The sequence below is a fragment of the Podospora anserina genome, chromosome 5 (assembly GCF_000226545.1).
Source record: "Podospora anserina S mat+ genomic DNA chromosome 5, supercontig 8".
In the NCBI taxonomy this organism is placed as follows: Eukaryota; Fungi; Ascomycota; class Sordariomycetes; order Sordariales; family Podosporaceae; genus Podospora; species Podospora anserina.
This window is the reverse complement of record NW_001914846.1, coordinates 165,595-191,852: the sequence shown is the minus strand read 5'-3', so window position 1 is coordinate 191,852 and position 26,258 is coordinate 165,595. Positions and strand designations below refer to the sequence as shown.

Here is a 26,258-nt window from a genome sequence, read left to right as displayed (position 1 = left end):
GGGACCGGGGGCCGGGGCGCATGGGAATTTTTTTCCCCCCCCCACCCGGTAAATCCGCCCACCTACTCCAATCCCCCTCCTAAAACCTTCCACCCCCCATCCTTCGTATCCCCCCTCGCAATCCCCCCCCCACACCACCAAAACTCCCTCCAAACCCCATCATTCCACCTATCCCCAAAATACAACACCGCCCAGTCATGATCACAAACCTCATACTCACCCCAATACCTAGCCCCCAGACGAGCATCCCACCCCATCAAAAAAGCAGGCCTGGCATCCCTTGTGTACTCCCCTTTTTCCATCTTTCCCCCCGCCGGGGCGAACCAAGACTGTGGGAAGTTCCCCTTCATGTGACCGTGTTTTTCCTGAAAAGACCCCAGATTCTGCCAGACGTGAACGACGATTTCCTGGGCGGCGGGCAGGGATGGGTCTGTAGGCCAGGTGTACACCGCTGCTCGGTAGCGTGTTTGGCAGAGATGGCAGACTTGGGGGCGGTAGACGCTTGTTTCAGGTTGGAGGGGGGTGTTGGGTTTGGGGTTGGTGCCCGGAGGAGGGGAGGATGATGATTTTGATCTAAGTGGGGGGCGCCAGCAGCGCATTTCGTTGTTGTAGAAGATGTTGAGGCTTTCTTCGAGGATGTCGCGGGGTTGGCCCCCGTTGTAGGGGGCTTGGTTGAGGAGGGGGTTGGTTGTTTCAGGGCGGTAGGAGGGTTGGTGGCGGCAGGTTTGGAAGCCGAGGTAGTGGCGGGTGGGGGGCTGGTTGGAACTACTGTCGTCTGGGGTGGTGTCGGGGCTGGTTGGTTTGGGGTTGGGGATGAAGGCTTCGGGGGGGAGGTAGACGCGTTGGGTGGAGTAAGTTAGGAGGTTGGGGTGTTTGAAGGAGGAATAGATGCTGTTGGTGCTGCTTGGGAGCTCGACGAGGGCGCAAGAGAGGGAGGCTTTGACGAAGACATGTCTGTACGGTGAGTCTGGGGAGGAGTTGCTGAGAGGATGGGGCTGCCAGTCTGAGTCAAAAGACAGGGAGGGGAGGTGGTAGGCTGTTTTGGTGGCTGGGAGAGTGATGGTTTTTGAACTGGTTGATCGGATCGGCCAGGCGAGAAAAACCTGGAATTGTTGTGTCCCCAAAGCTTTGGATGTGCGGAGGCTGGAGATCGGTCTATCTGGGTCGTTAAGGGCGTGGTAGCAATCGTCAAAGGTGAGTTTGCCGATGTTCCAATAGTTGGGACCCAGCGCCATCCAGGGGCAGGCTGTTTTGTAGAGGGAAGGTTGGGGAAGAAGCCGATGGAAGACGCGGCAATATGTGCAGACTGTGTGGGTTGTTTTGAGGTCTTTTTGAAGTAGTTGGAGAAACTTCCATCTGTTGACGTTATTACAAGCCTGAGGAATGATGCCAAGGTCCTCATTGATAGGTTTGCAGTCCCAATCGTGAGTTTCATGTCGTGTTTCGGACGCGGTTGTTGACCATTCTGATGATGGATAGCCGAGGGATAGCTTATAAAGGTGAGTAGAGGCAAGGCTGAATGAAGCGGCCGAAACCACATCCAGGTGACCACCAATCTGGAGCAATGTCTCATTGGGAAGACACAGCAAGCTCCCAGTGTATGTCATCTGCGGCTGTTGCATTCTTGGACATGAAGTCATGGCAAAGAAGGGTGGCTTGGAACGACGTCTTGAAATGCGAAGGTAATGATATGGTAGGACTCCAGTCTTGATGCAGACACCTTCTTATAGATTCAAGCATACGCGTCAATGGGGAGGCTGGAGAACGTAATCTAGCTCGCAAAGCATTCCCATTCAAGCTAAGCTGTCATCTCTATTTGCCTTGGCGACTTTCAGGGGTCTGTGGTGGAGCAGACATTCTTAAAATGTATACGCTGTGGTTGACTTAAGCCTGTGCATCATGAATGTCAATAAACAAAAAGAGTAATCCCTACCGGCTTGTGGAAAAGCCATCGGGAAAGCCACCTTCCGGATCTCATTTCGTATTGCGCTGTCCTCAAACCTTCAAATCACGTTAAGGCCCTTGACCCATAACGTGTGAAACGGTTGCTCCCAGAGCACTTGCCTTTATGAGCACTTCCAGGAGGTTTGCTGAACAGAAAGGAGCTGTTACACCTGACTGGACACCTCACCTGACCGGACCATCTGGCACTCGAGCATCCCCCACTGGCACTGGCAAGGCTCCAGGTACCTCGATGGCCAGGCCTTTGTTGGATAATTCTCTTCCACTCTATCACCCTTGTCTTTTGTCGTGTTGTGGACTCTGCGACTTTTTAGTCCCTGATTACGCCCTCGGCTTTGGCTGTGTGCCCACTCGAAGCAGTCCATTCTCATCAACCCAATAATCCTTTAATGGCGTCTTCATTTTCGGGATCAATCTCTTCCTCCTTTTCCTACTCATCCGCAACAACATCCTCATCGGGCGTTTGTAAACGCTGCTTCTTGGCTGGTCTTGTTGGCTCGCAGGCGATGTTTTGCTCGGCCGAGGGAGTGTCTTGCGTTTGCACGCGAGATCTCTTGGTCCTTCTTCGGGGCTCAGGGGCGGTTTGCAGGGGCTCGGGGGCGTTGTCAAGGGGCGCAGGGCGGCGTCTTGTCGACCGTCTTGGGACCTCATCAACTGCGGCAAAAATGAGAACACCAAAACCAAAGAACCAAGAGAAACAATGGCCATCACCTACACTTTGCTGTCTGTCTGGCAGGTAACTCGAAGGCTGTCTCTTGCTCCAAATCTTGGTCTTGTCGGAGGTCGGGGATTAGTGTTGGACGGGCGGCTGCCGAGGAGGCATGCCAGAGTCCAAAAAAGTTGCAGTTGTCATCCAAAATACATGTCACCACTGAGCATCAACGCAGAAAAAAAATGAGGAGGTTCATCGAGATGATGTGGATTGTATTGTATTGTCTCTAAACAGAAGTGCAACACCTCTGACGAAGGCAGTGTGTAGTACATCAGACTTGTCATGATCAACAGGCAGAGTCCAGAATGTAGAATAGGAGTGTAAAGGGGCGCAAAATTCCAAAATCTGACTGAAGGAGGGTAGAAAAAGGATACATACCTTGGTGTCAGAGGCTGCGCTCGAGAGACCCGCGACGAGGGTACCAGAACGTTGGCCATAATACCACACGGAGAATCCACTCGAACTGTACGACCCGCTTGCCTGATCTCCCTTCGGATGAAAGTATGATGGACAGCCTTACACCGCTGTATTTTTAAAAGTATAGAACGAGCTTCATACAACCGTGTGGTATAGGGGCGGAAAAAAAGAAAAAGAAAAAAGGAGAATGCAAGAACGGAAGGATTTATATGCCAGTACCACTCCACTTATTACATGCGTCCAACACAGGACATAGAAAAGGGAAGAAGATATGGGTATTGGATGTGCTCCCATAGCGGGGAATTTATAGGATACCTGGAGCATGACTTTGAACTTGGGAAGGTGTGACATGAAGACGGTGTGGCTTGGGAAGGAGCGATGTCAAAGACAGCGGAAGAGCATTAATGTCCACCTCATGGACAACTAAAAGAAACGAGCACTGGCTCGTCCCGCTCTGGCACAAGCTGGAATGGAGCATGGGAAGTGAGTTGATCTGAGCTGGGTCGGCCCTGGTCTTGACTTGATGGTATCATCTGACATGAATACAGCTTCCGACTTTGCACATGAGTTCAATGTTTAGGACATAGTTGCAAATAAAACATTAATTTACTCCAGGTATATTAGATATTAAAAACTCCCTCGAATAAAGTTGAGATATCCTTCCCCGCGCATTTAGGAATAAAGGAAAGGACACAGGGACTGGTACAATCTCATGCCAAGCAGGAAGGAAAGTAAAAGTGTAATGTAGGTACACAGTATACCGTAACAACGAGCTTTCCCCCGTGCGGCTGTGACGTTCCCGCTTGCGACGTGGTGGCAATGAGAGAAACCTGCTTTTGCAACCTCGTGTTCGTTCGTAATGGAATTGTAGAGTATCTCTCGTTTTTGCATCTCCATGTCGATAAGATGAGGAAGTCGATGAAATGATCCGAGGGCTGACGGGGTTTTATCCATAGCAAACACAGCATCCGGTCCTTGCCCTAAGACGATGTGATTGAGTGGGCGGCGACATCATGGTTTGCCATGGAAGACCTGCTAAGAGATGGTAAACACTAACTAGGAGATAGAGAACATGTACGGAGCCCTCTATTTTTTTTACCACCGTCTCCTTCCATACATCCATACCTATTTGTTTGGCCTCTCTATAATATAATTAAAAGCTCCTAAACTAGCTTTTAAGGCCTTTAAACTATCTTTCAAGACTTTTTAACTATCCCTTAATGCCTTCCAACTATCTTTTAAGGCATTTGAACTATCTTTCGAGACCCTTGAATTATCTTTATGACCTTTAAATTATCTTTTAAGGCCTTCTACTTTTCTTTTAACGCTTTTCGATAATTTTTTAGGCCTCTGAATTATGTTGTGGTCTTCGAAATGTTTTTAAGCCCTCTAAAATATATTATTTCAAGGTCTTTTAACTTTCAGCAAAATTGTTACGTTTCAACGGTCGAGCTCACTTGGTCTTGGTCTTTGCGCTTCAGCACCTGCTCAATTTTACAACCCCAACATCTAACGATTAGACAGAACAAGGACGATCCATAGAAAAAAACAAAAACAAAAAAACAAAACCAAATCCCCAACGCCCAAACTCCAATGAAAAGCTAACATACAAATGATGCAGAAATCTCATCTCCTCGACTCAAACCGACTCTTCTCCTTCCCGACCGACGCGTTCTGCCCCGAAAAGAAATACCCAAACCCGAGCTTCTTGATCAACCCGATCCACCCCAACCCCGCCATCGTCTCATACTTTTCTCTCGGCTGCGCCAGATTCCGCTCGATATACTCACTCAATTCTTTCACCGTCAGCTCAACCTCACTCCTCCAATGCCTATACCCAACTCCTTCAACCCCACCTTCGACCTCCTCGCTCAACCACCCAGCCACCTTCCCCGCCTCGATCAAATCAATCTTCCCCTCCCACCCCCCAAAATCAGGAACCTTGCCCGACAGCTTCACAAACCGCCCAAACTCCTCCAACACCTTCCTCTCCGTGTCTTCCCCAGTAGTCGCAGGCAAGAAACGATACACCCTAACTGGCAACCCCGACCTCTCCAAAATCTGCTCGCTCGCCCATCTCGACGCTACATACCCATTCGACCCATCCCCAGCCGGCAAGTGATATTTTGCCGATGTCTCCCTTTCCACTCCCGCCGGCAGGACCCCAACGGTAGAGATGTAATGGATTGGGATCTGTCTCGGACTGGCGAGCTTGACGAGCTCCTTTGTCGGGTGGACGTTTGATGGTCGGAGGACGTGGTAGTTGTCCCAGAAGGAGCGGACGGCGCCGAGGTGGATGACTGCGTCGACTTTGCTGGCTAGGGTGGTGAAGTCTGATTCTGAGAGACCGAGCATAGGGGAGGAGAGGTCGCCGGGGTGGGGGATGATTTTGGAGGAGGTGAAGGGGAGGGGTTTGGAGTTGCGGATGGAGATGACGTGGATTTGGGAGATGGATGGGGAGGAGGAGAGGAGGGGGAGGAGGGTGCGGGAGAGGAAGCCTGTTCCGCCGGTGAGGAGGATCGTTTTTGGGGAGGTGGAGACTGGGGTGCGGGGGATGGAAGAGAGGAAGGAGGGGATGGTTGGGGGGGTGGTTTCGGTGTCCCAGTCGATAGTGGTGACGGAGGGGGTTTCTTCGATTTTGCGGGCCATGGCGGAGAGGGTGTTGGAGCCGAGGAGATCTACCAGCTTGATGACGACGTTGAAGGACTGGCGGATGCGGGATTGGAGACGGATGACCAACAGGGAGTTTCCGCCCACGAGGAAGAAGTTTGTCGAGGGGGCGATGTCGAAGGTGAGGGAGTTGTCGTTGTTGTGGCCGAGGACGTCTTGCCAGACACGGCGGAGCTGAAGCATGGTCTCGGTCATCTCGGTGGTGTCTTCCTCCTGGGAGGCGGTGGAGGTGCGCTGCGGCAGAGCGATAGTTTTGAGCGCTTTGCGGTCCACCTTCGAATGGTTCGTCAAGGGGAGCTTGTCAAGGGGAATGGCGGCGACCGGAACCATGTACTGAGGAATCTGCAAGTGACCAAGAAGGTGTTGCAAGAAGGCCTCCTTGTCGGCAACGTTGCTCTGAGGTGCAAACACAACGTGGGCAATGAGAAAGTCGGGGTTGCCCTCACGGAGAGCGACGACTGCCTCCTTCAAAGCACCATCAGACGCCGCAACAATGTTGTTTTCGATATCAGCGAGCTCTATACGCAATCCGCGTATTTTGATCTGCCCATCCGTGCGGTTGTGGAAGACCATGGCACCGTCGGTTTGGAGATGCCCGATATCCCCTGTCCTATACATCCGAGTCCAACCGCTAGCGACATCAGACTTGGTGGCGAAGGGGTTGGCAACAAAGTGTTTGCCGGTCAACTCATCGTTCTTCAGATAGCCAAGGGAAACACCGGCCCCCCCAATGCACACCTCCCCAGGCATCCCGACAGGAACGGGCCTCAGCTGCTGATCAACAATATAGGTATAATAGTTGGGCAATGAGTAACCGCAGGGAATCCGACCCATGGCTTCAATGGCCTGGGCATTATGGATCGGCATCTCCATCTTGTGCGAGGAAATCGAAATCTCGGTCGGCCCGTACGAGTTGAAGAACTTCAGCTCAGACAACTCCAGAGCAGCAAATTCCTTGGTCACACCGCTGACCAGAGGCTCACCACCACCAAATGCAAATCGCCAGCAGCTAGCGTCCCGGAGATTCTCGTTGCCAAACTGCATCCAGAGGGAGTACTCGGAGGGTGTCGCCTTGGTGTACGTGATGCCCTCGCTCTTGATGATCTCTGTGATGCCAAGGGGGTCACCTCTGGTGGCCCAGGGAACGACGTAGACTGACCCCCCGTTCACCAAGCCAGTGTAGATTTGATCAGAAGAGTGGTTGAAGGTGAACGCGCTCTGCTGGAGGGTGTGCTGGGTGCCGAGCTTCCACATTTTGGTGTAGCCCTCAATCTCGTTGCGCAGACCGGCGTGGGTGACGATGATGCCCTTGGGAAGACCGGTTGAACCGCTGGTGTAGAGAATAGCGGCCGGCGTGTTGGGATCTGCGACGTTGGGGACGGGCTTGGAGGCGTTGAGTGGCAGGCCGGAGACGTTGATGGCGGTGGCGGTGGGGACGTTGAGCTGGGGGACTTGGTCGATGGTGGTCTTGTCGGCAAGAATGGCAGTGGGCTCGCAGTCAACCGCGACTGTGGCGAGGCGAGGGAGAGGATTGCGCAAGTCGAAGGGGACGTAAATAGCTCCCACACGGAAGATGGCCAGCATCGAGCAAACCCAGTCACTGGCGGCGTCCTGGAAGACTGGAACACGAGAACCTTGGCTGACACCAGCGCCCTGCAGCGCCTCACCAATGGCCTCGACTCTGTTGATCATCTCGCTGTACGTCAAGACGTTTCCATGGCCATCCTTGAGCGCAGTCTTGTCTGGGTTCTCGGCAGCAACCTGATCAATGCGATGAGTAAGGGTTCCGGGCCAGTCCGAGACCATTGCGGGACCTACACAATGTCAATATTGATTCGTCAAAGCAGGTCAAAAAGACACTACTCAGTACTCACCACGGCCAACACTGACAGCTACCTCAACCTGCTTCTCCCCAAAGAGCGGCGTTGTCTGCAAGGACAGCGAGACATCGGCTGAAAGAACCTCCAGCAGGTGCACATACGTCTCCATCAGCAGGTTCGCGGCAGTCTGATCATACAAACTCTTCTGGGCCCGGAACATCACGAGGGCGTCAGTGGCAGAGTCGGTCACGTCCAGGGTAATATCATAAGCAGTTCGTCCGGGGTGAAGCTCTTGCACTTCGAATTGGCAGTTGCCCCATGCGTGCTTCTCCTGCGCGCCCTGGCGGTAGTCGAAGAAGGCCTGGAAGAAGGGGGAGTGGGCAGACGACCGGGCAATGTTGAGTTCCTTGAGCAGCACGTCAAAGGGCAAACGGGAATGGGCGAGGCCGGAGTAAGTCGTGTTGCGGGCTTCGTTGATGGCGTCGGAGAATTTTTGGCTTGGCTGGCGACGGAAGCGGAGGGTGAGGAGGTTGAGGAAGAAGCCGATGCTGGCCATTACATCGCTGTCGGTGCGGTTGGCGTCGGCGATGCCGATGGTGAGGTCATCCGCTTCCGTGAAGAGGAAGAGCATGGTCTTGAACGCGGCGAGGTAGAAGTGGAACGGGGTCGAGCGCTGAGCCTTGGACACGGCCTTGATCCGCGCTGCCAAGGCTGGCTCGAGATGGCAACCAACCTGATGAATGTCAAAGTTCTGCATGGACAGTCTGGAGCTGGTCCGGGCCATGGGGAGGAGAGGGAGCACTGGTGGCTGTTGGCCCTCGGGAAAGATACCGCGCCAATGGTCGAGGTCGGCAGCCATGTCACCGCTCTCAAAAGCCTGGCGTTGCGAGGCAGAAAAGTCGGGGAACTGGCGGGGAGCCTTCCCAAGAGACTGGTTGTTGTATGCCTTCTCCAAATCAGAAAGGAAAACCTGGAAACTAACGCCGTCCATCACAATATGATGATAGTTGATGAGAAGGAAATGGTCCTCTGGGGACTTGGAAAGCAAGACAAGCTTCATGCTCTCGCCGGCAGCAAGGTCGAACTCGTGGGCCTTGAGCTTGGCGTATTCAACGGCGACATCCTCATCGCAGCTGATTTGCTTGTGCTCGAGACGAAGTGGCGAGCTAGCAATCACCTTTTGGTATGCCTGGTCAGCCTCGGTCTGGTCCGCAACGAAACAGGTACGAAGAGCCTCATGTCTGGCAGTCACCACGCGAATGGCTCTCTCCAGACTGCCGACCCTGAGGGCCCCTGTGACTCGGTAAAAGAAAGCAACGTTGAACGTCGTTGGGTCATCGACGAGGAGGCGGAGGAACCAGAAGCGTGACTGACCGAAGGAGATCTGCTCGCTCTTGACGAACTTCAGAGGAGCGGGTGGGGCGGCGGCAACAGGAGCCTGCTTGGCGGCGTCGGCGGCGAGGTTCTCGGAAGACGCAGAACGGGATGAGAGCTGGGTGGAAGAACCAGGGGCAGTGGTGACGTCCGCCGGGGTCACCATGCTGGGGGCAGTGGAGTCGTACTCTGATGCCCCGGCCGACTCGACCTTGGGCTCGGGCTTGGGGAGCGTCTTCATTGCGGCAGGCTTGGGCTTGGACTCTGAGCCGGCCTTGCCGATGCCTGAAAGCATCTCCTCGGGAAGCTTGTCCAAAGCGCGCTGGCAGAGCTCGGCAACAGAAGAACCTCCCACCACCTTGAGCACGGGAATATCAACCTTCAATTCTTTCAAGAACCAAGAACGAACTTCAACAGCGACCAAAGAATCGACACCGAGCTCCACGACGGGAATCTCTGGGTCAATGGCCTGGTCATTAATCTGGAGGATAACCCTGAGCTTGGAGGAGAAACATTCTGTAGAGGTTGTTAGTGCTGATTTCAGTTGAGTGGTGGATGAAGACGTACCTTGCAGGATCTCCAAAGCTTCGTCCTTGGTCGACGCGCCCGCCAGCTGAACCGTGACCGGGAGAGACGTCTTCTTGTTCTCATCTTGACCATCCAATTGTCCCTTGGCGGCCTCGACAATACAGTGACTGAAGCGAGGGTTCTCGAACCAAGGGCCTTGAATATCCTCGTCGTCACGGATAGTGCGGATGCCCGTGGTGACGACAGCATCCGGAATACCATCCTTATCGTCAGGCTTGGGATAACCGGCCTGGACGGCCTCGGCAAACATCTGGTGGAACTCAGACTCTGCGATAGCCATCAACCCGAAGCGCTCTAATTGGTCCATCACAGCCTGTCCAGCTGTCTCAACATAGCCAAGACCAGCCACGCGGCCGATATCCAACGCGGAGGCAGCCAGGCCACGCTTGCGCCTTTGTCGAGCCAGACTGTTGAGGTAGCCGTTGGAAGCGGCATAGTTGGACTGGCCAGAGTTGCCAATGACGCACGCGGAAGAAGACAGGAGCACGAAGAAGTCGAGGTCCTCGTTGTAAAAGATGTCGTCCAGATGGTTGGACCCGTCAATCTTGGGGCCGAGGACCTTTTGCATCGTCTCAAGGGGCATGTTGGCGAAGAGACTGTCGTGGAGGACCATGGCACCGTTGGCAACACCGGCAATGGGAGGGCAGGTTGATCGGATATCAGCAACCACCTTCTCAAGAGAGGCCTTGTCTGTCACATCCATGGCGTAGATCTTGACGATGGCGCCAGTAGACTGCACAGCCTCAAGCCACTTGAGATCGACCTTGGGGGAACGACTGGTCAGGCAGACACACCCGGCACCGTTCTTCACCATCCACTCTGCGACTGACTGGCCGATCTGACCACTGAGGCCCACGAGGAGATAGGACTTGTTCTCGCCGAAAAGCTGCGTTGCGTCAAGAGGCTTCACACCAACCTTGACGCTGCCATCGACGGCCCAGTTTACGACAGCAGTTGGGTGGTTCAGCAGAGAGGCGCCAGCCTCTGTGATCTGTGTGACTGGAGCCACAAGATCGCTGGCATCATCCGCAATGGAAGTGACAGTAACCACAGCCGCTTGGAGCTTGGCTGCAGCAATCTCGCGACTGGTCGACGGCAGCGAAGACTCAAAGCGGGAAACGTCGGACGCTTCAATGCGCTTGTAGGGTCCAATGGAGGTCAACACCTGCCCAATCGTCTGGCCGAGGTCACCACCCGCCGAAGTGAGATTGAGGAAATGGGTTGGCTTGGCCGGCAGAAGGCTCTTGCGAATGATGTGTCTGGGGGACCGGCCATTGAGCGCAAGTCCTTGGGGAATCGGCTCATCCTCCTCGGCATCGTATGAGCAGGTGATGCGGATGTTCTTGGCTTGCGCCTGGCTAGACAGAGCGGCGATCAAATACCGGTCCTTGTTTGATCCATGCACCAAGACACTGCTTCCTGAAGCAATGTTCTCGAGTAGAGAGGCAGCAATGAGCTCGCTGACAACTCTCACAAGGCCAGAACTGCTCGACAGGGTTGGTGGCACAGATACCGTTGCCACGGGGGTGACCTCAATCGAGTTTGACAGCGCCAGCGTCATAACTGACTCCTTAGTGACAGTATGCTTGCCCAGACCAACAAATAAGAAGCTTCCAATAACCACATTGATGGCCGTCAGACTGGAAGCCTCAACCCTTACACATTGACGGGTCTCCTTGGTAACAGGCCTGACCTCTTCAACCAGTGCGGGAACACCATCAGCCGACACGGCAACAGTGATCGACTTTGACTCGGCAAGAGACAAGGTCTTGGTGATGTTTCGCCTGGACGAGTTGAGGCGAGAATTCTGAGCAACATTGGCCACAAGACGAGGAACCTTGAGCAGCCCATTGTCCAAGAACACCTCTGGCTCCTTGCTCCACATGATCTTCTCGTCCTCCCACTCGTCGAGCGCACACTGCCGAAGGAGGTGCTCCGCGATAGCCCGTCCGGTGTTTCTTCCCAGATCAGACAGGTCAAGGTGGTTCAGGCTAATGTGTCTCGTCTCATGGCTGATAGCGCGCGAAAAAGCGACACTGGCTTCGTGGTATGGCTCGTCGGCTTGAGCGCCTTTGGTGACCCAGAGGATGTGTTTTGCCAGCTCGAACAGCCGCTGGAGGCCCTCCATACGATCGGTGGTCATTTGCTTGAAGATTGGGAAGTCGAGATCGGCCAGGTTGATGATGGTGCTCATGGGGTCAATTTCTCTTGCCTGGGCCTCGGTAGGCAGCCCAGTGAGGACGGTGGTCTGGTTGGCAAAGGGGGAGAGAAGCTCCTCCAGCTCCTCGGCGAGGTCGGATGTCTCGATGGTGCCGATTCCGAGAATGACGAGGCTGTCGAGCTTGACCGAAGTCTTGGAGCGGGCGAGAGGACGGCGGAGGAACTGGACCTTGTCGTCGACGGCCTGGGCGGCCATAATGGAGAAGGGCCAGGGCAGAACGTTGACCTTGGGGGTGCAGGCGTCGACGCCGGCAAAACCGGCCTTGCGCAGGTACATGTTCCATTCGGCGGGAGTGATGGTGGGGGCGTACCTGCGGCCGTCAATCTCGGCGCCTATCCACCACCCAGGGAGCCCGCCCATGATGTTGCCACAGCGGATGGGGCCGTTGTCGGTAAGCTCGAGAAGCATGAGATAGCCACCAGGCTTGAGGAGCTGGCGGACGTGCGTCAGGGTCTTTTGAAGGGATGCGGTGGCGTGGAGGACGTTGGAGGCGACGACGATGTCGTATGAATGGGGCTCGTATCCCTGGCTGGAAGGCTGTTTCTCCACGTCGAGGACCTTGAAAGTCATCTTGTCGCTGTATGACCGGAACAGCTCTGCGGCCTTGTCGAAGAAGCCGACCGACACGTCAGTGTAGGTATATGACGACATTTTGTCCCCAATCTTTTCCAAAACCGACTTGGTGGCACCGCCAGTGCCAGCGCCTGAAAACGGTCAGTTTATTTAGGAAATTTGTGGTGTTTTGAGGAAGAACTCACCAATCTCGAGGATCTTAGCATGAGGGTATCGATGTACCATTTGCTCCATCATGGAAGCCAAGAAAGAATTGTACCGAGCAAAGCCCAGACCCTTCTTGTAAAAGTCATCCAGCATGTTGTCCACCAGCATATGCTCAAGGATGGTGGTCTCACCGCGTACAGCAGCAGGAATATTCTCACCCACGGCAGTCAGAAGCCTGATGTCGATGGTGTGGGAGTATCTGTGGCACCTGTGTCAGTATTTTCTTCTATGCACGAGCAAATTGTTGGAAAAACTTACCTCTTGATCAGGTCCTTGACCTCCTCATCACTATCATTCGACCACTCCTTCTTGACGCAAGGATGGCGTCCCTTCTCCACCTCACCAAGCACATGATTCATGAAATCCCTCAACGAAGCATGATGCGCCTGGCCATTCGCCCACTCCTCATCGCTGAGCTCCTCCTTCCAACGTCTCAAGTAGTAAAACGACACCCTCTCACACACAGCCGCCAGCTCAACCTCGTCCTGTGTGGGCTCGATCCCCTTGGTGATGGAATCTCCCTGTGGTGAGGCGACGTCCCACTTGGTGTAGGAAAACAGGCGGTGATCGTCAGCCTCGGTTGCCGGAGCAAAAGGCTTGATGGTCAGCCCATCGACCTGAATCATGGCCCCGCCGTCGTTGACGGCGTTGTTGAAAACATCGATGCTGGCAGAGAACTCGTTTGTTTCCTCAAGGGTGGCGTGGACGGGGAGGTGCTCGGGCAGGGGCGAAACGCAGAGGGCCGGGTTGACGCGGATGGAGCGGATGGCGGTCGGGACGTGAAGCGACCAGAGCCTCTCGTCGCCTGGGGCCGAGTAGGCGAGCATGGAGGCTTGGAAGGCGACGTCGAGCATGGTGGGGTGGACGAGGTATGGGGTGAGGTCTTGGGAGGTGTAGGGGTAGGTGGAGACCAATGTGGAAGCTCGATTGAGAGAGCGTTTCAGGGAGGACATGCCCCTGAAGCTGCCGGAATACCCGTACCCAAGCTTGGAAAGGGAGGTGTAGAACCTGTCGGCGTCGACGGTCGACATGTTGGTTTCGGCTAGCGGGCTGGACGCGAGGGTGGCGGATGAGGAGTTGCCAAAGGTGATCGTGAGAGAACCCGAAGCCATGAGCTCGAGCTCCGATTCGGCCGAGGAGGAGGAGTAGACGGCGAAGGAGGCGCTGGTGACGTTACCCTTGGTGGCGATGTTTGTAAGCGTGACGAGGGTCTCAACTGACGAGTTTACATCCTCTTCGAAGGTGATAGCGCGGGGAATGGCCAAATCGTTGAGCTCAAAGAAGGACACCGGCTGCTCCGTGGCCAGAGTCCGAGCGGCCTCGATCGACATGGCAACGTAACCAGCAGCAGGGAAAACAGTTTGCCCCTGCAACTGATGGCCGTCTAGCCAAGAAATCTCGGACACCTTGAGAATATTCGTCCAGCGCTTCTCACGGTCAGTTGAGTCGGGGCAAGGAATCCCGAGAATCTCGTGGAAGGGCGCTGCCGTCCGGGACCGAATCTTCTTGGACCTTCGCGATTCTTGCCAGTGGGAGCGGGTATGGTTCCACTGGTACGATGGGAGGTCTACCACGAGCTTGGGCTGGCGTGTAGATGGCGAGATGAGCTTCTCATAAGAGGCAAAGTCAACGGCGTGGGCACCAAGTTGAGTCCACACAAATCCGAGGGCATCGGAGAAAGACTCAATATCACACTTGCCACGGCTGAGGACGCCTGTATAAGGGATTGGAGCAGGGCGAATGTCGCCAATGTTCTGAGTAGCCGGGCCCTTGAGCGCGGGGTGAGGGCCAACCTCGATGGCGAGACCAATTTGTGGGTCGCTAGCGATGGCGTTCTTGACAGCATCGGCAAACAAAACAGTATTGGCCATGTTATCGCGCCAGTACACATCCTGAAGAGTCTCGGTAGGCTCCAGGGGCTTGTCGCTTGCGATAACACTGGAGAACCAGGCGCAGGTCGGCCTCTTGACACGAACGCCAGCCTGTTGGAGAGAGGCGATGTATGGGTCACCGCAAGGCAGCATGTGGTGGGAATGATAGGCAGTATCAACCTTGAGAAGACGAGCAAACTTTTTCTCTTCGTCAAACACCTTCTTGGCAAGGATGATGGCATCGACGTCACCGGATAGCGTAACACTGGCTGACGAGTTGTGTGCAGCTACCGCCAAACGTCCGGAAAAAGCACGAAGGTTGCAGAGATCCTTCGCATCTTCTAGTGAAGTGCCAACAGCCAACATGGCACCTTGTTGACCGGTTGCCTCGTTCCCAGCAAGCCGGGCATACTGTCCGCGGTAGTAGGCCACGCGAATGGCATCAACATCGGACAGGTAGCCGGCAGCATAAGCCGCACCAATCTCGCCCGAGGAGTGACCGACAACAGCACTGAAGTTGATGTCAGCCTCCCTGAGCATGTCGACCAAGACAATTTGGATAGCGGTGCACAGCGGCTGGGAAAGCTCCGCCTCACCAATGCGAGATGTGGTTGAGTCCGCCAGCAGCTCATCAACCAGACGCCAGACCGGGCGATCAGCAGCCGGGAGTGTGTCCAGCGCACTCTCCAGGTCTCCAAGTCTCTTGCGGACAAACTCGGAAGACTTGATCAGCTCACCACCCATGGCTGCCCACTGGGCGCCCTGGCCAGTGAACACACCCAGGATCTTGGTAGGATACGTGGACTTGGCCGTCGCGGAGCGAACACCGACGGTGGTTCCAGCCGCACGCTTGAGATCAGCGAGCTTGTCATCCAGCTTTTCGACAAGCTGCTCCACCGACCGGGCCGAGAAAGCAGCCTTGATAGGCAAGTGACTTCTGCGCGACTGCAGAGTCCATGCCAAGTCTCTCGCTGTGATGTCACTCCTTGTCTTGAGATGCTCGGCATAGGCCTCGAGGTGGGCCACGAGGGAGGTCTCAGACGCGGCAGAGAAGACAAAAGGTGTAAAGACAGGCGACTGGTTCTCGGGCTCGGGAGTGGTGGTTGTCGGGATGTACTGCTCGATGATTGCATGCGCATTACTGCCGCCAAAGCCGAAAGAATTAACGCTGACTCTGCGGGGAACGCCCTCGGGAAGCTGCGGCCACGGGGCTAGGGAGGTTGGGATAGTGAGACCCTTGTAGTACTGCTCGATGGCGGGGTTGAGGTTCTCAAAGAGCAGATTGGGTGGGATTTGGCCCGCCTGGATGCTCTTCAAGCCCTTCATGAAGCCAGCGAGACCGGCAGCACCCTCAGTGTGGCCAATGACTGTCTTTACAGAGCCGACATACAGCGGAGTTTCCTCGGCCTTGACGTGTTGGCCAAAGCACTCATAGATGGCAGCCGCCTCCTTGGGGTCGCCTGCCTTTGTGCCCGTGCCATGAGCCTCGAAAAACTGTGGGCGGTCGGCAGGGTTGTTTTCTGGGTCGAGGCCAGCTTTCCTGTAGGTTTTGCGAATGAGAGATGCCTGAGCTTCAGAGCTAGGAACGGTAAGACCCTGAGAGTGTCCGTCCTGGTTGGCGCCGGTTTCACGGATGATGCCCTCGATGTAGTCACCGTCCGCTATCGCATCAGATAACTTTTTAAGGATGACAGCTGCGACTCCTTCACCTCGGGCATAACCATCGGCACTGGCGTCCCTGTTTCTTGTCAGTCATTGTCCCCCTTCACGTTGAGAAGAATACATACCACATGCGAGATCGGCCCGTTGGGGAAAGCATGTTCATTTTGGACTCAAACACAAATGCCTCTGTTCACCTGTTAGCTTCGGGTTCATGAGTGATTGTTCTCTACTAATCAAGGCTTACCAGGGTTCAGGATGACCTGACCACCAGCCGCAACTGCAACGCGAGATTCAGAGCTTTTCAAGCTCATCACAGCCTGTTTGAACCACTTAGAAACCATCCGAATCACCATCATCACAACGAACATACCTGGTGCACGGCAACCAAAGAACTCGAGCAAGCAGTGTCAATCGTCATGCTGGGCCCCCTCCAGTCAAAGAAGAAGCTCAGCCTGTTCCCAATGATGGCCCGGTTCGTGCCGGTGGCAAAGTAGGTGGGCACCTGGTTGACATCCCGGAGCAGGGTGTCGTTCCAGTCGACACCCATGCAGCCGACATAGACACTGGTGTCGCTTCCCCTCAGGGCCTCGATGCTGTGGCCGCCCGACTCGAGGGCCTCATACACGGTCTCCATGAGCAGACGCTGCTGGGGATCGATGCTGTCGGCTTCGTTGGGGGAGATGTTGAAGAAGGAGGCGTCAAAGTGGGAGAGGTCCTGGGTGAGGAGGTAGGCGTGGCGGACGTTGGTGGTGCCATGGTGTGAGCCGACGGGGTGGTGGAACGCTTCAGTGTTGAAGCGGCTCGGGGGGATGGCGGTTTGGATGTCGGTTGGGGAGGCGAGGAGGGACCAGAGCTTGGAGGGTGAGGTGGATGGGCCAGGGAAGCGGCAGGCTGTGCCGACGATGGCGATGGGTTCATGGGGTGTTTGGGGAGACATGTTGGTGGAGGAGGTGGGCTATGGTGAATAGCTGTTGCTTTGTGCCCGTTTGGAGTTGAAGTGTTGGGGTGGCGGTTGTTTGAAGCCAAAGACACGGAGACAAAAGTGTATAGCACGGTCCAGACGGCCTGGGACAGAGTTTTATTTGCTTTGGCTTCATAAACACTTGAAGATGGAGATAGCTACTAGACCTGTACCAACCCACCGTCGAATGCCTGGCATCGGTATCATTGTTGGGCGTCGACACCGGCGACAACCCGCTATCAGCCTCCGCCGACTCGAGCCAGGATCAAGCTACCGACTGACCGACCGACCGAACCCTTCGAGAACATATCCTTATCTCCGAGATACCCACCCCTGTCTCGTAGGCACCGACAAGCCGGAACCCGAAAAATGTTGTCTGTGGTATGGTGGCTTTGTTCGGCTTGTTGATGCGGCTGCTTGTTCGGGTTGTTTACCGGAGAATAGGGGTTCCAGGGGCTGACTTGGCGTTGCTGACAAAGACATCACCGAAGTTCGGTGACTTTTGCTTGTCCCCCCGCATTATGCACCTCAGATGCAGGTATATGTATGCAGTCCAAATGGGGCACATGTATCTCTCCCGTCCTCCGCTATCAACCCGAATACGCAACGTCAGGTTCGGGGGTATTCGCACCTGCCACGATAGGAAAATCAAATGTCGATCTCAGAATCCCATCGAGATGGGGCATTGCGCTATGTATTTGCTGATATTGATACCCGTGAAGGAAATTCATGATGTGGGGGATGACATCATGAAGTAATCGCGTGTCTGGCCATTCTCATTTTGAAAGCCTCAGCTTCGAATATGTTGCAAATGAGTGTTTAGGTCGAATGCAAACTGAGCTGCATCTACGGACCATCAATCCACCGTGATGGCACTCTATCGCCAAGAATCATCAGTGAAACAGGAGCACCAAGACACAGGAGATCACCTTTCATGGATGGGTAGAGTGGCAAGGCACCAATCGGTTGCCAGCTTCATGCTTTGTAACAGTGACAAATATACTCTGTCTAAGAATTCTATGTACATAGACACCAACAACACCACCCAAAGTGACCTTCCTCTGTCAAGGCCTCCATCCGTGAGTGGAGCGCATCACATTCCACACACACACGCCCTTTGGCCGCCAACGATGCTACAATACTGGGCGGACTGGGCAGGATAGACAGCTCCGACATCCGTGTTCCAATGTCCCCGACTCTTGGAGAAATCATGCTCCTCTTCCATCTGGGTTTCAAGTCCTGCGTGTCCGGTGTATAAATGCTTGATTGTTTCCATCCTGTTTAGATCCGGAGTGTCTGTCTCAATTTCGAAAGTCGTTGCTGAACTTCCAGTTCCAGGTCGCTTCTCACCTCCCCATTGCCGCTGGCGGTGTTGGAAGAGGGGCTGCTCGGTTCAACATTCTGCGTGAGGGTGTTGGGAAAAGAAAGATAAACGTCGACGGCTTGGTGCTGGCGCTTGATCAGGTAAGAGCAAAGCTGGACCACGAGAACCAGGCGCATGTCCGCCAGGGCTGCTGCTTCGGCAGGAAGAGAGGAATTCCGGAGGTCCACGTCGTGCTGCAGAGCGATGAGCACGGCAATGTAGATGTTGAGAAGGAGGGTGTGGCAGGCGATGACCAGGTGTCTGACAACTGTCGACGAGTACTCGCTGGACGACGACGGACGGCCATGGCTGGAGGAAGGGGCCGAGGCCGTCGGGACCGGCTTGGACCCCTCGCCAAAGCCAGCGGTGCCATCGTTGCTGTCTGTCGACTGCGGGGTGATGCTTCTCCAAAAGTCGGTTGCTCCCGCTGGTGCTGCGGCAACGTCCATGTCGTTGCTGTTCCCGCCTGTAACGTTGGACTGCAGCAGTCTCAAGATTTCGAGAAGGTGGTGGGAGGCTGCAAAAAGGTCGTTCAGAGTCTCACCCGTAGTGGGGGGCTCCGACTGAAGCGCCGGGTTGATGTTCGGGTTGTGGAGACGGTGATCGCCTGCACGAAAGAGGATGTCCATGTTGGTTGATACGCCCTGAACCAGCCATTTGGCGACCACTATGAAAGCATTATCATCGATCAAAGCTTGGGTCTTGTGTTGTTGGCCCATGTCTGGGCTCATCTGGCCAGATGATCCTGCTGTCTCTGCCAAGCTACAACTCCTCCTGTGAATTGGATACAGACGTGTGCTTAGCTGAGACAGCTGGGCAATTCCCACATCGGGGTCACTCTTTGCAATGGTGGTGGCACTCTCAAAGAGCTCAAACATGGGTGTTTGGGAACCTGTGAAACAGGCCGACGGCGGTGTTGGAGGGTTGTGGTGGAGCAGGTTCAAGAACTCATCTCCACTACATGTATCGATCTGCATGTCGTTCCATTCCATCGGGTGCATCCAGGATGGGCCAATGGCTCCAGCTAGCAGCTGATCAATGTCGTCGTTTGCGGTGGAAGACTCGCTAATCTGCATGCTGTTCTCAGCTATTTCAGCCCCATCCGTCTTCGCAGCAGGTGGGACATCGGAACTGGCGGAGCTCGTAGTGGAAGAGGCGGTCTTCGGGCTCGCTGGAGGGCGACGCTCGTTTGCTAGACGGTACATGCTCGGTCTTCCTTTGGGAAGACTGGAGCTGTAAACACATTGTGCGTTCTGTCGAATGCAGCGGTTGCAAGTACTCGTTTGGCTGTCCCCGGTTCGTGTACATCTCAACTTCTGCGGGGGGGCCACGATCAGTTGGTCGGCCTGGGTTGTTAATCTTGACCCTTCACCGGGCACTCACCTGGTAATGGCAACGGTCACACGATAATCGTCGCGGCAACGGAGCAGGACTGGTATTCGATGAGGGGGTCATTGTTGTAGCTCTGGTGAGGATGGAGGGAAGTGGTTGAGGTGAGGTCCTAATTTAACCATGAATGGCGCCCCAAGTAAAACTTAGCTGATGGCGACTTTGTAGCGGAATCTCAAGAATGCGGATCGAAAGCAACTATTAAATTTTCGAGCGTCCTCAGTCTTTTGGGGTACTCAAGGTATCGCACTCGCCTTTCCCGCGTCCCAGGTACCGTGCCAATGCCAAGGCCTGTTTCTGACCATGTTGTTGCCAAGATGGACTTCACTGATCTCTCTGGTACATCTGCAGCGGGTGCACATTTCGATGTGGTAGAACTGGCGATTGCGAGAGAAACGTGGTTAGGGGTCTTGGATAGTGCCACCCCTCTGCCCTCTGGTCCCGCACCCTGTCCCACTTCTGTCATAGCCCATGCAAATTCATACACAATAGTTGCATACCCCGATTAAACAATGCAACATGACATCTTGCATGCCACATCAAGATTAATATGGCCATGATCGCAAGGGTTTTTTGGTGTTTCTGGCGGCTATTGATTGTCTTGACACTTTGAAAATCTATACAATCTCCTCTACAACTTCATTGGTTGTGAAAATGTCTTTGCTATTCTTTCCTTGTGGCCTTCAAAGGCTAAACCTGACATGGAATGCCGCTCGAGTTAAACTTCATTGCACTCTCTATTTGTGGAAAGAGATGTCCAGCTAACTTTTGTTGGTCGGCCACAGGATATGGAACTGTTAACAACCCGGGACTTTGTGGGAAGAGACTGGACTATCAGGCTCAAGGGAACACGACATCACCCTGCCCACAAAATAATTGATACAGCAAAAGTAAGTTGTAGTGATAGCTCAAACCTTAAAACCAAATCAATAGCGCTTTTAAATATCTTTAAAGGCCTATTAACCATCTGTTAAGGCATCTTAATGATTTATTAAAGTTTATTAATTATTTTTTAAGGTCTATTAACTCGCTTTAACGCCTATTAACTCGTTTTAAGACCTATTAACCATCTTTCAAGGTCTATCTATGAACTGTCCTTTATGGCCTATGAACTATCTTTTATTGCCTATCAACTATCTTTTAAGGCTCATTAATTATCTTTTAAGGTCTATTTACTATCTTTTAAAGGGTATTAACCATCTTTAAAAGGTTGTTAAGTATCTTTGAAAGCATAATAAAAATCTCTTCAGGTATTATTTACACTATAATGCATGTTAACCTACTTGTGTGTCTCAACTATTCTGTATTGAGGGTGGGCTTCTAGGAGGAAATATCTGCTCGCATACCGCTTTTAAGTGTCTATTCTAGTCTTGTCGACCGGAAAGTCCATTCCGTTCACCTTTCTCCAGCCCATGGTCTCAAGTCGGCAATCTCTCGGCGCAAAGCTTAATGACTGGTGCGGATATCAACTGGAGATTTTTCAACTGACGTGCATGATATATTGGAGGAAATATGTACCCCGGACAATGGCGATATTGCACCCTATATAGGGCACACCGGCAGTTGACATGTTATACCCCAGATATTTCCGCATCCGGCCGAGATACCCGCTGATCACGCTCATTCAGCCCACCAGGAGTGGGAGATCTTCAGGCTAAAAGCCGCCTTGCAACGTCGCATAGCAGGACCCCGTCGAGCAAAGCTTGTTGTTAATGTTGGACTCGGACGACAGGGAGCCAGTCGATGTTGATCTTGTCGGGCAGACCCTGGATGTCGTCGTACTGAACAATCTTTTGATCGTGGAGATCTTCGGCAGAGGGAGAGAAGGTGGGTAGATCGATAGGCATATGGCCACTTCTGTTTGATGTATAAAAGCAACGCCGTGGTTCTCCCTGTGGAGTTGAAAGAAGGCATCTCTTTTTGGTCACCCATTTTGTTGATAACAAAAAGGTTACAATGGTTCAGATCTCCTCGTTTCTCGTCGCGCTGGGTCTCCTTCAAGCAGGCTTGGGCGCACCCCAACCTGACGCTAAAGGGGTCCAAGGACGACAGGGCTATTACTTCCAAAACTGGTCTGAAGGCGGCTCCAACATTAGATGTTCCAACGGCCAGGGAGGTTCCTTCTCGGCAAACTGGAACTCGAGAGGTGGCTTCGTCTGTGGCAAGGGCTGGAGTGGTGGCGGGGCTAGGTATGTACCTAGCTACATGTGGCTTCCTGACCATTCAATCCCTAGGGCTTCTTACTAACATATTCTACCTTACTTATTAGGACTATCAAATATAGCGGGACATACAACGCCACCGGACCAGGCTACCTAGCCGTCTACGGGTGGACTCGCAACCCCTTGATCGAGTATTACATTCTTGAGTCCTACGCTGATCTCGCACCTAATGAGCCCTGGTTCAGTATTATCATTTCCTTCTTGGTACCATAGTGACTGACATCCCGCAGGACATCCAAAGGCAACTTCACCATCGATGAGGGCACTTTTGAGGTTTTCACCAGCACCCGAGTGAACAAGCCATCCATTGAAGGCACGAGGACCTTCCAGCAGTACTGGAGCGTGCGTTCCGAAAAGCGAGTGGGCGGGACGGTCACAACGCAGAAGCACTTTGATGAGTGGGCCAAGAGAGGCATGAGATTGGGTCGTCATGATTATGTGGTGATGGCTGTGGAAGGTTATACTGCTACCGGCGGCAGTGGCTCGGCAGGATCAGCCAGCATCACCCTGGGATGAGGTTGGTGGCAAGTTGAGATGCTGGTTAGATGAATAAACGATATGATCCAGCGGTTGACGCACCTGTTTCCCATGATGCACGGGGAGGGGTGTAGCAAAATCAGTTGAGCAAACACCCCTGAGTAGCGCCGCCGGCAAGTAGCTTGGCGGTAGCTTGGCTAGTGTACTACTGGGCGTCAGACGGGACAACGGCGGCCGACTGACGCTATCGCGGGGGCTTATCTCTCTTCAACCGTCCGTCTCGATGGTGGCGGCCCATTAGCGCTTTGGGTGGAACACACTGGTGTCAGTTGTTACGCGTCATGTTCCCAGGTTGCAATGTTGCTGGATGAAGACCAAATAGTGCCATGGCATACCCCGTGTAAGGTAGGTAGGTAGTTTCCAGGACGAGATGCACATACGAGTCGCAAAGGACACCTGAAGAGGGGTGCGGAGCTACGTGATTGCAAAGGTAAGGTATATTGGGGCTGTCTGTCGCTCTTTGGAGACGAAATGCAGTCCATTGTGCACGACAAGGGGGGGGTGGCTCCATGGATCAGGAATTCCGATAGCCCTAAAGGACGCTAGGTCTTGTCTCCTACACCTGCCTTGTTCAAGCAAACCCCCCCCGCAGACGGAATCCAAATACAGTAGGAAACTCGTCTTGCTTGTTGACGGACTCTTGATGGACCCCTTGCAATCCTTCCCGCGCGATAGCGGTTGCGGGGGACCAGCCAGTGCACCAACCCCTGAGTTGATCCTTCTAGCGTGCTTCGAGAGCAAGCCCGAAGCTTGATCGCAGCGATTGCTTGAGATGATGTGACACGTCAACCACACGAACCACACCGCGACAGTGTGTAGCATCGCGGGAGGCGCCATTCTCCGGTACACTCGCTAATTCGGCCTCTCTGCCTGGCCGCTCTGTTTTTGCTACCACACGCAGCACGCTACTGACATGGTCTTTCTATCTTCCAGGTTCTCACCTTGGACGTTGTGATAGCTTATCATGACCCCTCCGCGGCGAGACAACGTGCGCGAACCGGTTGGTATAGAGAAAGGACGATCCCTCTTCACGATGGGCACTCGGTGGAGAATTCCCATTGGATTCTGGGTGGAATTGTCACTCTGGCATGTTTCCCCCGATCTGTCTCTTGTGTGGACCCTGCTTTTCTCCAGTCTCCACAATAATACTACCCTGCCAATGCGCCCGCATCGATACAGCCAACCATGCTCCTTCTGGTCACCGAAACATGCGAGTAAAAGAGCGGGTTCTGTTAGGTAAAGAGAGCTACAGATTCAGGTCCCCCCATCGGCTTCCACTCACCCGAGTCAGCATGCATCCTCCACTAGGCGCCGAGACTACCTAGTGTAGATGTAAACATCGCCAGATCCAGTACGGGCCGTTGAAGCCGCCATGTGCAGAGCGCTAAGAATTGCAACGGTTCCGCACCTCGATAGGGAGTTGCTAATGCCTAGGCATCTAGATATGCCGAAGCCCTGAGACACCGTCGCTGATCGCAAACAACACAGCATGCGTTCGACACCAGCCTTCGGTTCCAAAACCTGGGTCAAAAAGCCAAGACCCTATGAACAGACAACGCCAATGTAGGAAAGCGAAGAATACTACAGCTAACAATATGAATGGCAAGTATGTGCAGTGGAAGGCTGGCGCCGTCAGTGTTGTATTCATATCGAGGTGGCTCGATGGTGCCAGACTTTACTGACATCGGGGACTGGGTGGGTAGCATACAACCGCCTCATGTGGCTGCGACCAGTGAGCTGAGTAGATTGCGTCCGTGTAAACGGCCCTCTAAAGGGCCCGCACGCTTCTGCCAAAAAGAAATACCCGAACCGCGAGGGGACTGTGATGTAACCCTAGCCACGCCTCGTTCGTCATTCGGCGCATTTCCACAATCAACGGCAATATCGGAATCCCGGTCGGCACTCTGCCCGTGATTCAATCTCAACTCCTCTCAACACCAGGCGACGCCAGCCAACACTTTGGATATCACCGAATGCTGCACGGTTGACAGCGATGCCGTGAGGAATCATTAAGGACGCGGGCTCGTCGCCATGGCTCTCTCACCTAGTCTACCTATCCGAGACCTCTCGCTCATCCCGTCAGATCTCCGCAGCTGCGCAGCCGCCACTACGTCCCCATAGACACTGCTACGACTTTCATCTCTACCAGCCAACATAATGCATGTTCTTATCGTGGGCGGTGGCTTGGGTGGGCTCAGCCTGGCCCAGACTCTTCGCAAGCAGGGCATCTCGTTCGAGGTCTTTGAGCGCGACGAGTCTGCGGACAGTCGTTTTCAGGGATGGGCCATCGGAATCCACAGGTGCGCTGTCTCTTCAGAGAGTCCCACGTTTTAGTGCTAAAAAAACGGGCATAGCATCATCGGGGACTTGAAGGCGTCGTTTCCGGATGACATGCCGGACATGAAGCAAGCGACTGACCATCTCCAACCAATCGATCTCCCATGCCAGATTGGCTTGTATTATCCCGGCCGCCAAGGTAGGGTGGGTGTTCAAGATACCCCTGAAAACCCGATCATTCGTGCCGAGAGACTTCGTCTCCGCCGGTGGCTCTCCACCAATATCGACATTCAGTGGAACAAGCACGTCAAGAGCATCAACCACAACGACCAGGGCGTCCAAGTCTTCTTCCAAGATGGCAGCAGCGCCAAGGGCGACATTTTGGTCGGAGCGGACGGCATCAACAGCGTGGTCCGCGAGCAACTGCTCCAGACTCCCAGCTCGGCCCTCCTCAAGACGGTCCCCCTGGCAGCTATCATTGGCGAGGTGACCCTCCACGGCGACGCCTTCAAGCGCCAGCTCGAGCTAGGCCACTCAGCCTACATTTACGTCGCCCCTGACCTCGGCTGCTGGATGTTTGGCGGTCTGCACCACGCCCTCCCCGACGGCGTCTCCGGCAAACACTACTGGATGCTCATGAAGCCCGATCCCACCGTCGCCGACCCCAACCACTGGCTTCAGACTGCTACCCAGCAGGAGAAGCTCGATTACGCTTTGGCCCTTGTCGCGAAGCTCCCGCCCAAGTTTAGGGAGATCTACGAGGCCACGCCCGCAAGCGGGATCAAGCAGGAGAGTCATGTGTGGAGGGATCTTGAGCTGGAGAGTCTGCCTGCCGGACGGGTCGTTTTGCTTGGTGATGCTGCTCATGCCATGACGCCGTTCCGTGGTGAGGGGGGGTATAATGCGCTGATCGACTCCATGAAGCTGGCCAAGATACTGGCAGGCGTGGATGGGAGTGATATTGACGCTATCAAGAAGGCAGTAGAGGAGTATAACAAGGAGATGCTTGAGAGGGGCGTGGAGGCTGTTCGTGCTTCGAGGGGTGAACAGAGTGCTCAGAAGACCAAGAGCGCAAACGCAAAGGTCATGAGTGCTGGGCAGGAGGCGCGGGTTTTGCCGGAAAGGGAGATTGTTTTGACGGCCAGGGGCTGATTGAGGGTGCTTTGTGTACATGACGTCACTGATGGGAGTGCTAGAATTAAGGGGTTGGAAATATTGAATGGGAATTGTTTGACATCTCTTTGTTTATTACGACTCCTTGAGTAGTTTTCGGGCAACCCTTAGGACCGAGTGCTCTTTAATTCCATTGCTCACAGCTAGGTTTTGATGTTCCAGACCTTGATCCGACGAAGAAAAAGGGAGGATTGAGAACAAACAAACAGTTTTACAATCTCTTGTTCTTCTAAGATCTATGTTACCAAATCTAGACCTT

The 26,258-nt window shown here is 54.0% G+C and overlaps 5 protein-coding genes across 5 annotated transcripts; 2 read left to right on the top strand and 3 right to left on the bottom strand.

Moving 5' to 3' along the window:
• Window positions 1-62: 62 nt before the first annotated feature.
• Window positions 63-1,640, bottom strand: PODANS_5_6840 (uncharacterized protein; the record flags this gene model as incomplete). The annotated part of the gene is made up of 1 exon (XM_001905157.1): window positions 63-1,640. The coding sequence occupies one exon, from the start codon at window positions 1,638-1,640 to the stop codon at window positions 63-65; it is 1,578 nt and encodes a 525-aa protein (XP_001905192.1).
• Window positions 1,641-4,717: 3,077 nt separating this feature from the next.
• On the bottom strand, window positions 4,718-17,014 carry PODANS_5_6830 (uncharacterized protein; the record flags this gene model as incomplete). Its single annotated transcript, XM_001905156.1, has 7 exons — window positions 4,718-7,575; window positions 7,636-12,468; window positions 12,523-12,752; window positions 12,803-16,153; window positions 16,203-16,263; window positions 16,322-16,394; window positions 16,448-17,014. 7 exons carry the CDS (start codon window positions 17,012-17,014, stop codon window positions 4,718-4,720), a joined length of 11,973 nt encoding a protein of 3,990 aa, XP_001905191.1.
• Window positions 17,015-18,319: 1,305 nt separating this feature from the next.
• PODANS_5_6820 (uncharacterized protein) lies at window positions 18,320-19,856 on the bottom strand (the record flags this gene model as incomplete). The annotated part of the gene is made up of 2 exons (XM_001905155.1): window positions 18,320-19,717; window positions 19,785-19,856. 2 exons carry the CDS (start codon window positions 19,854-19,856, stop codon window positions 18,320-18,322), a joined length of 1,470 nt encoding a protein of 489 aa, XP_001905190.1.
• A 1,890-nt stretch (window positions 19,857-21,746) lies between these two features.
• On the top strand, window positions 21,747-22,528 carry PODANS_5_6810 (uncharacterized protein; the record flags this gene model as incomplete). Its single annotated transcript, XM_001905154.1, has 3 exons — window positions 21,747-21,979; window positions 22,060-22,196; window positions 22,254-22,528. 3 exons carry the CDS (start codon window positions 21,747-21,749, stop codon window positions 22,526-22,528), a joined length of 645 nt encoding a protein of 214 aa, XP_001905189.1.
• A 2,412-nt stretch (window positions 22,529-24,940) lies between these two features.
• On the top strand, window positions 24,941-25,978 carry PODANS_5_6800 (uncharacterized protein; the record flags this gene model as incomplete). The annotated part of the gene is made up of 1 exon (XM_001905153.1): window positions 24,941-25,978. One exon carries the CDS (start codon window positions 24,941-24,943, stop codon window positions 25,976-25,978), a length of 1,038 nt encoding a protein of 345 aa, XP_001905188.1.
• Between the last annotated feature and the right edge of the window lie 280 nt (window positions 25,979-26,258).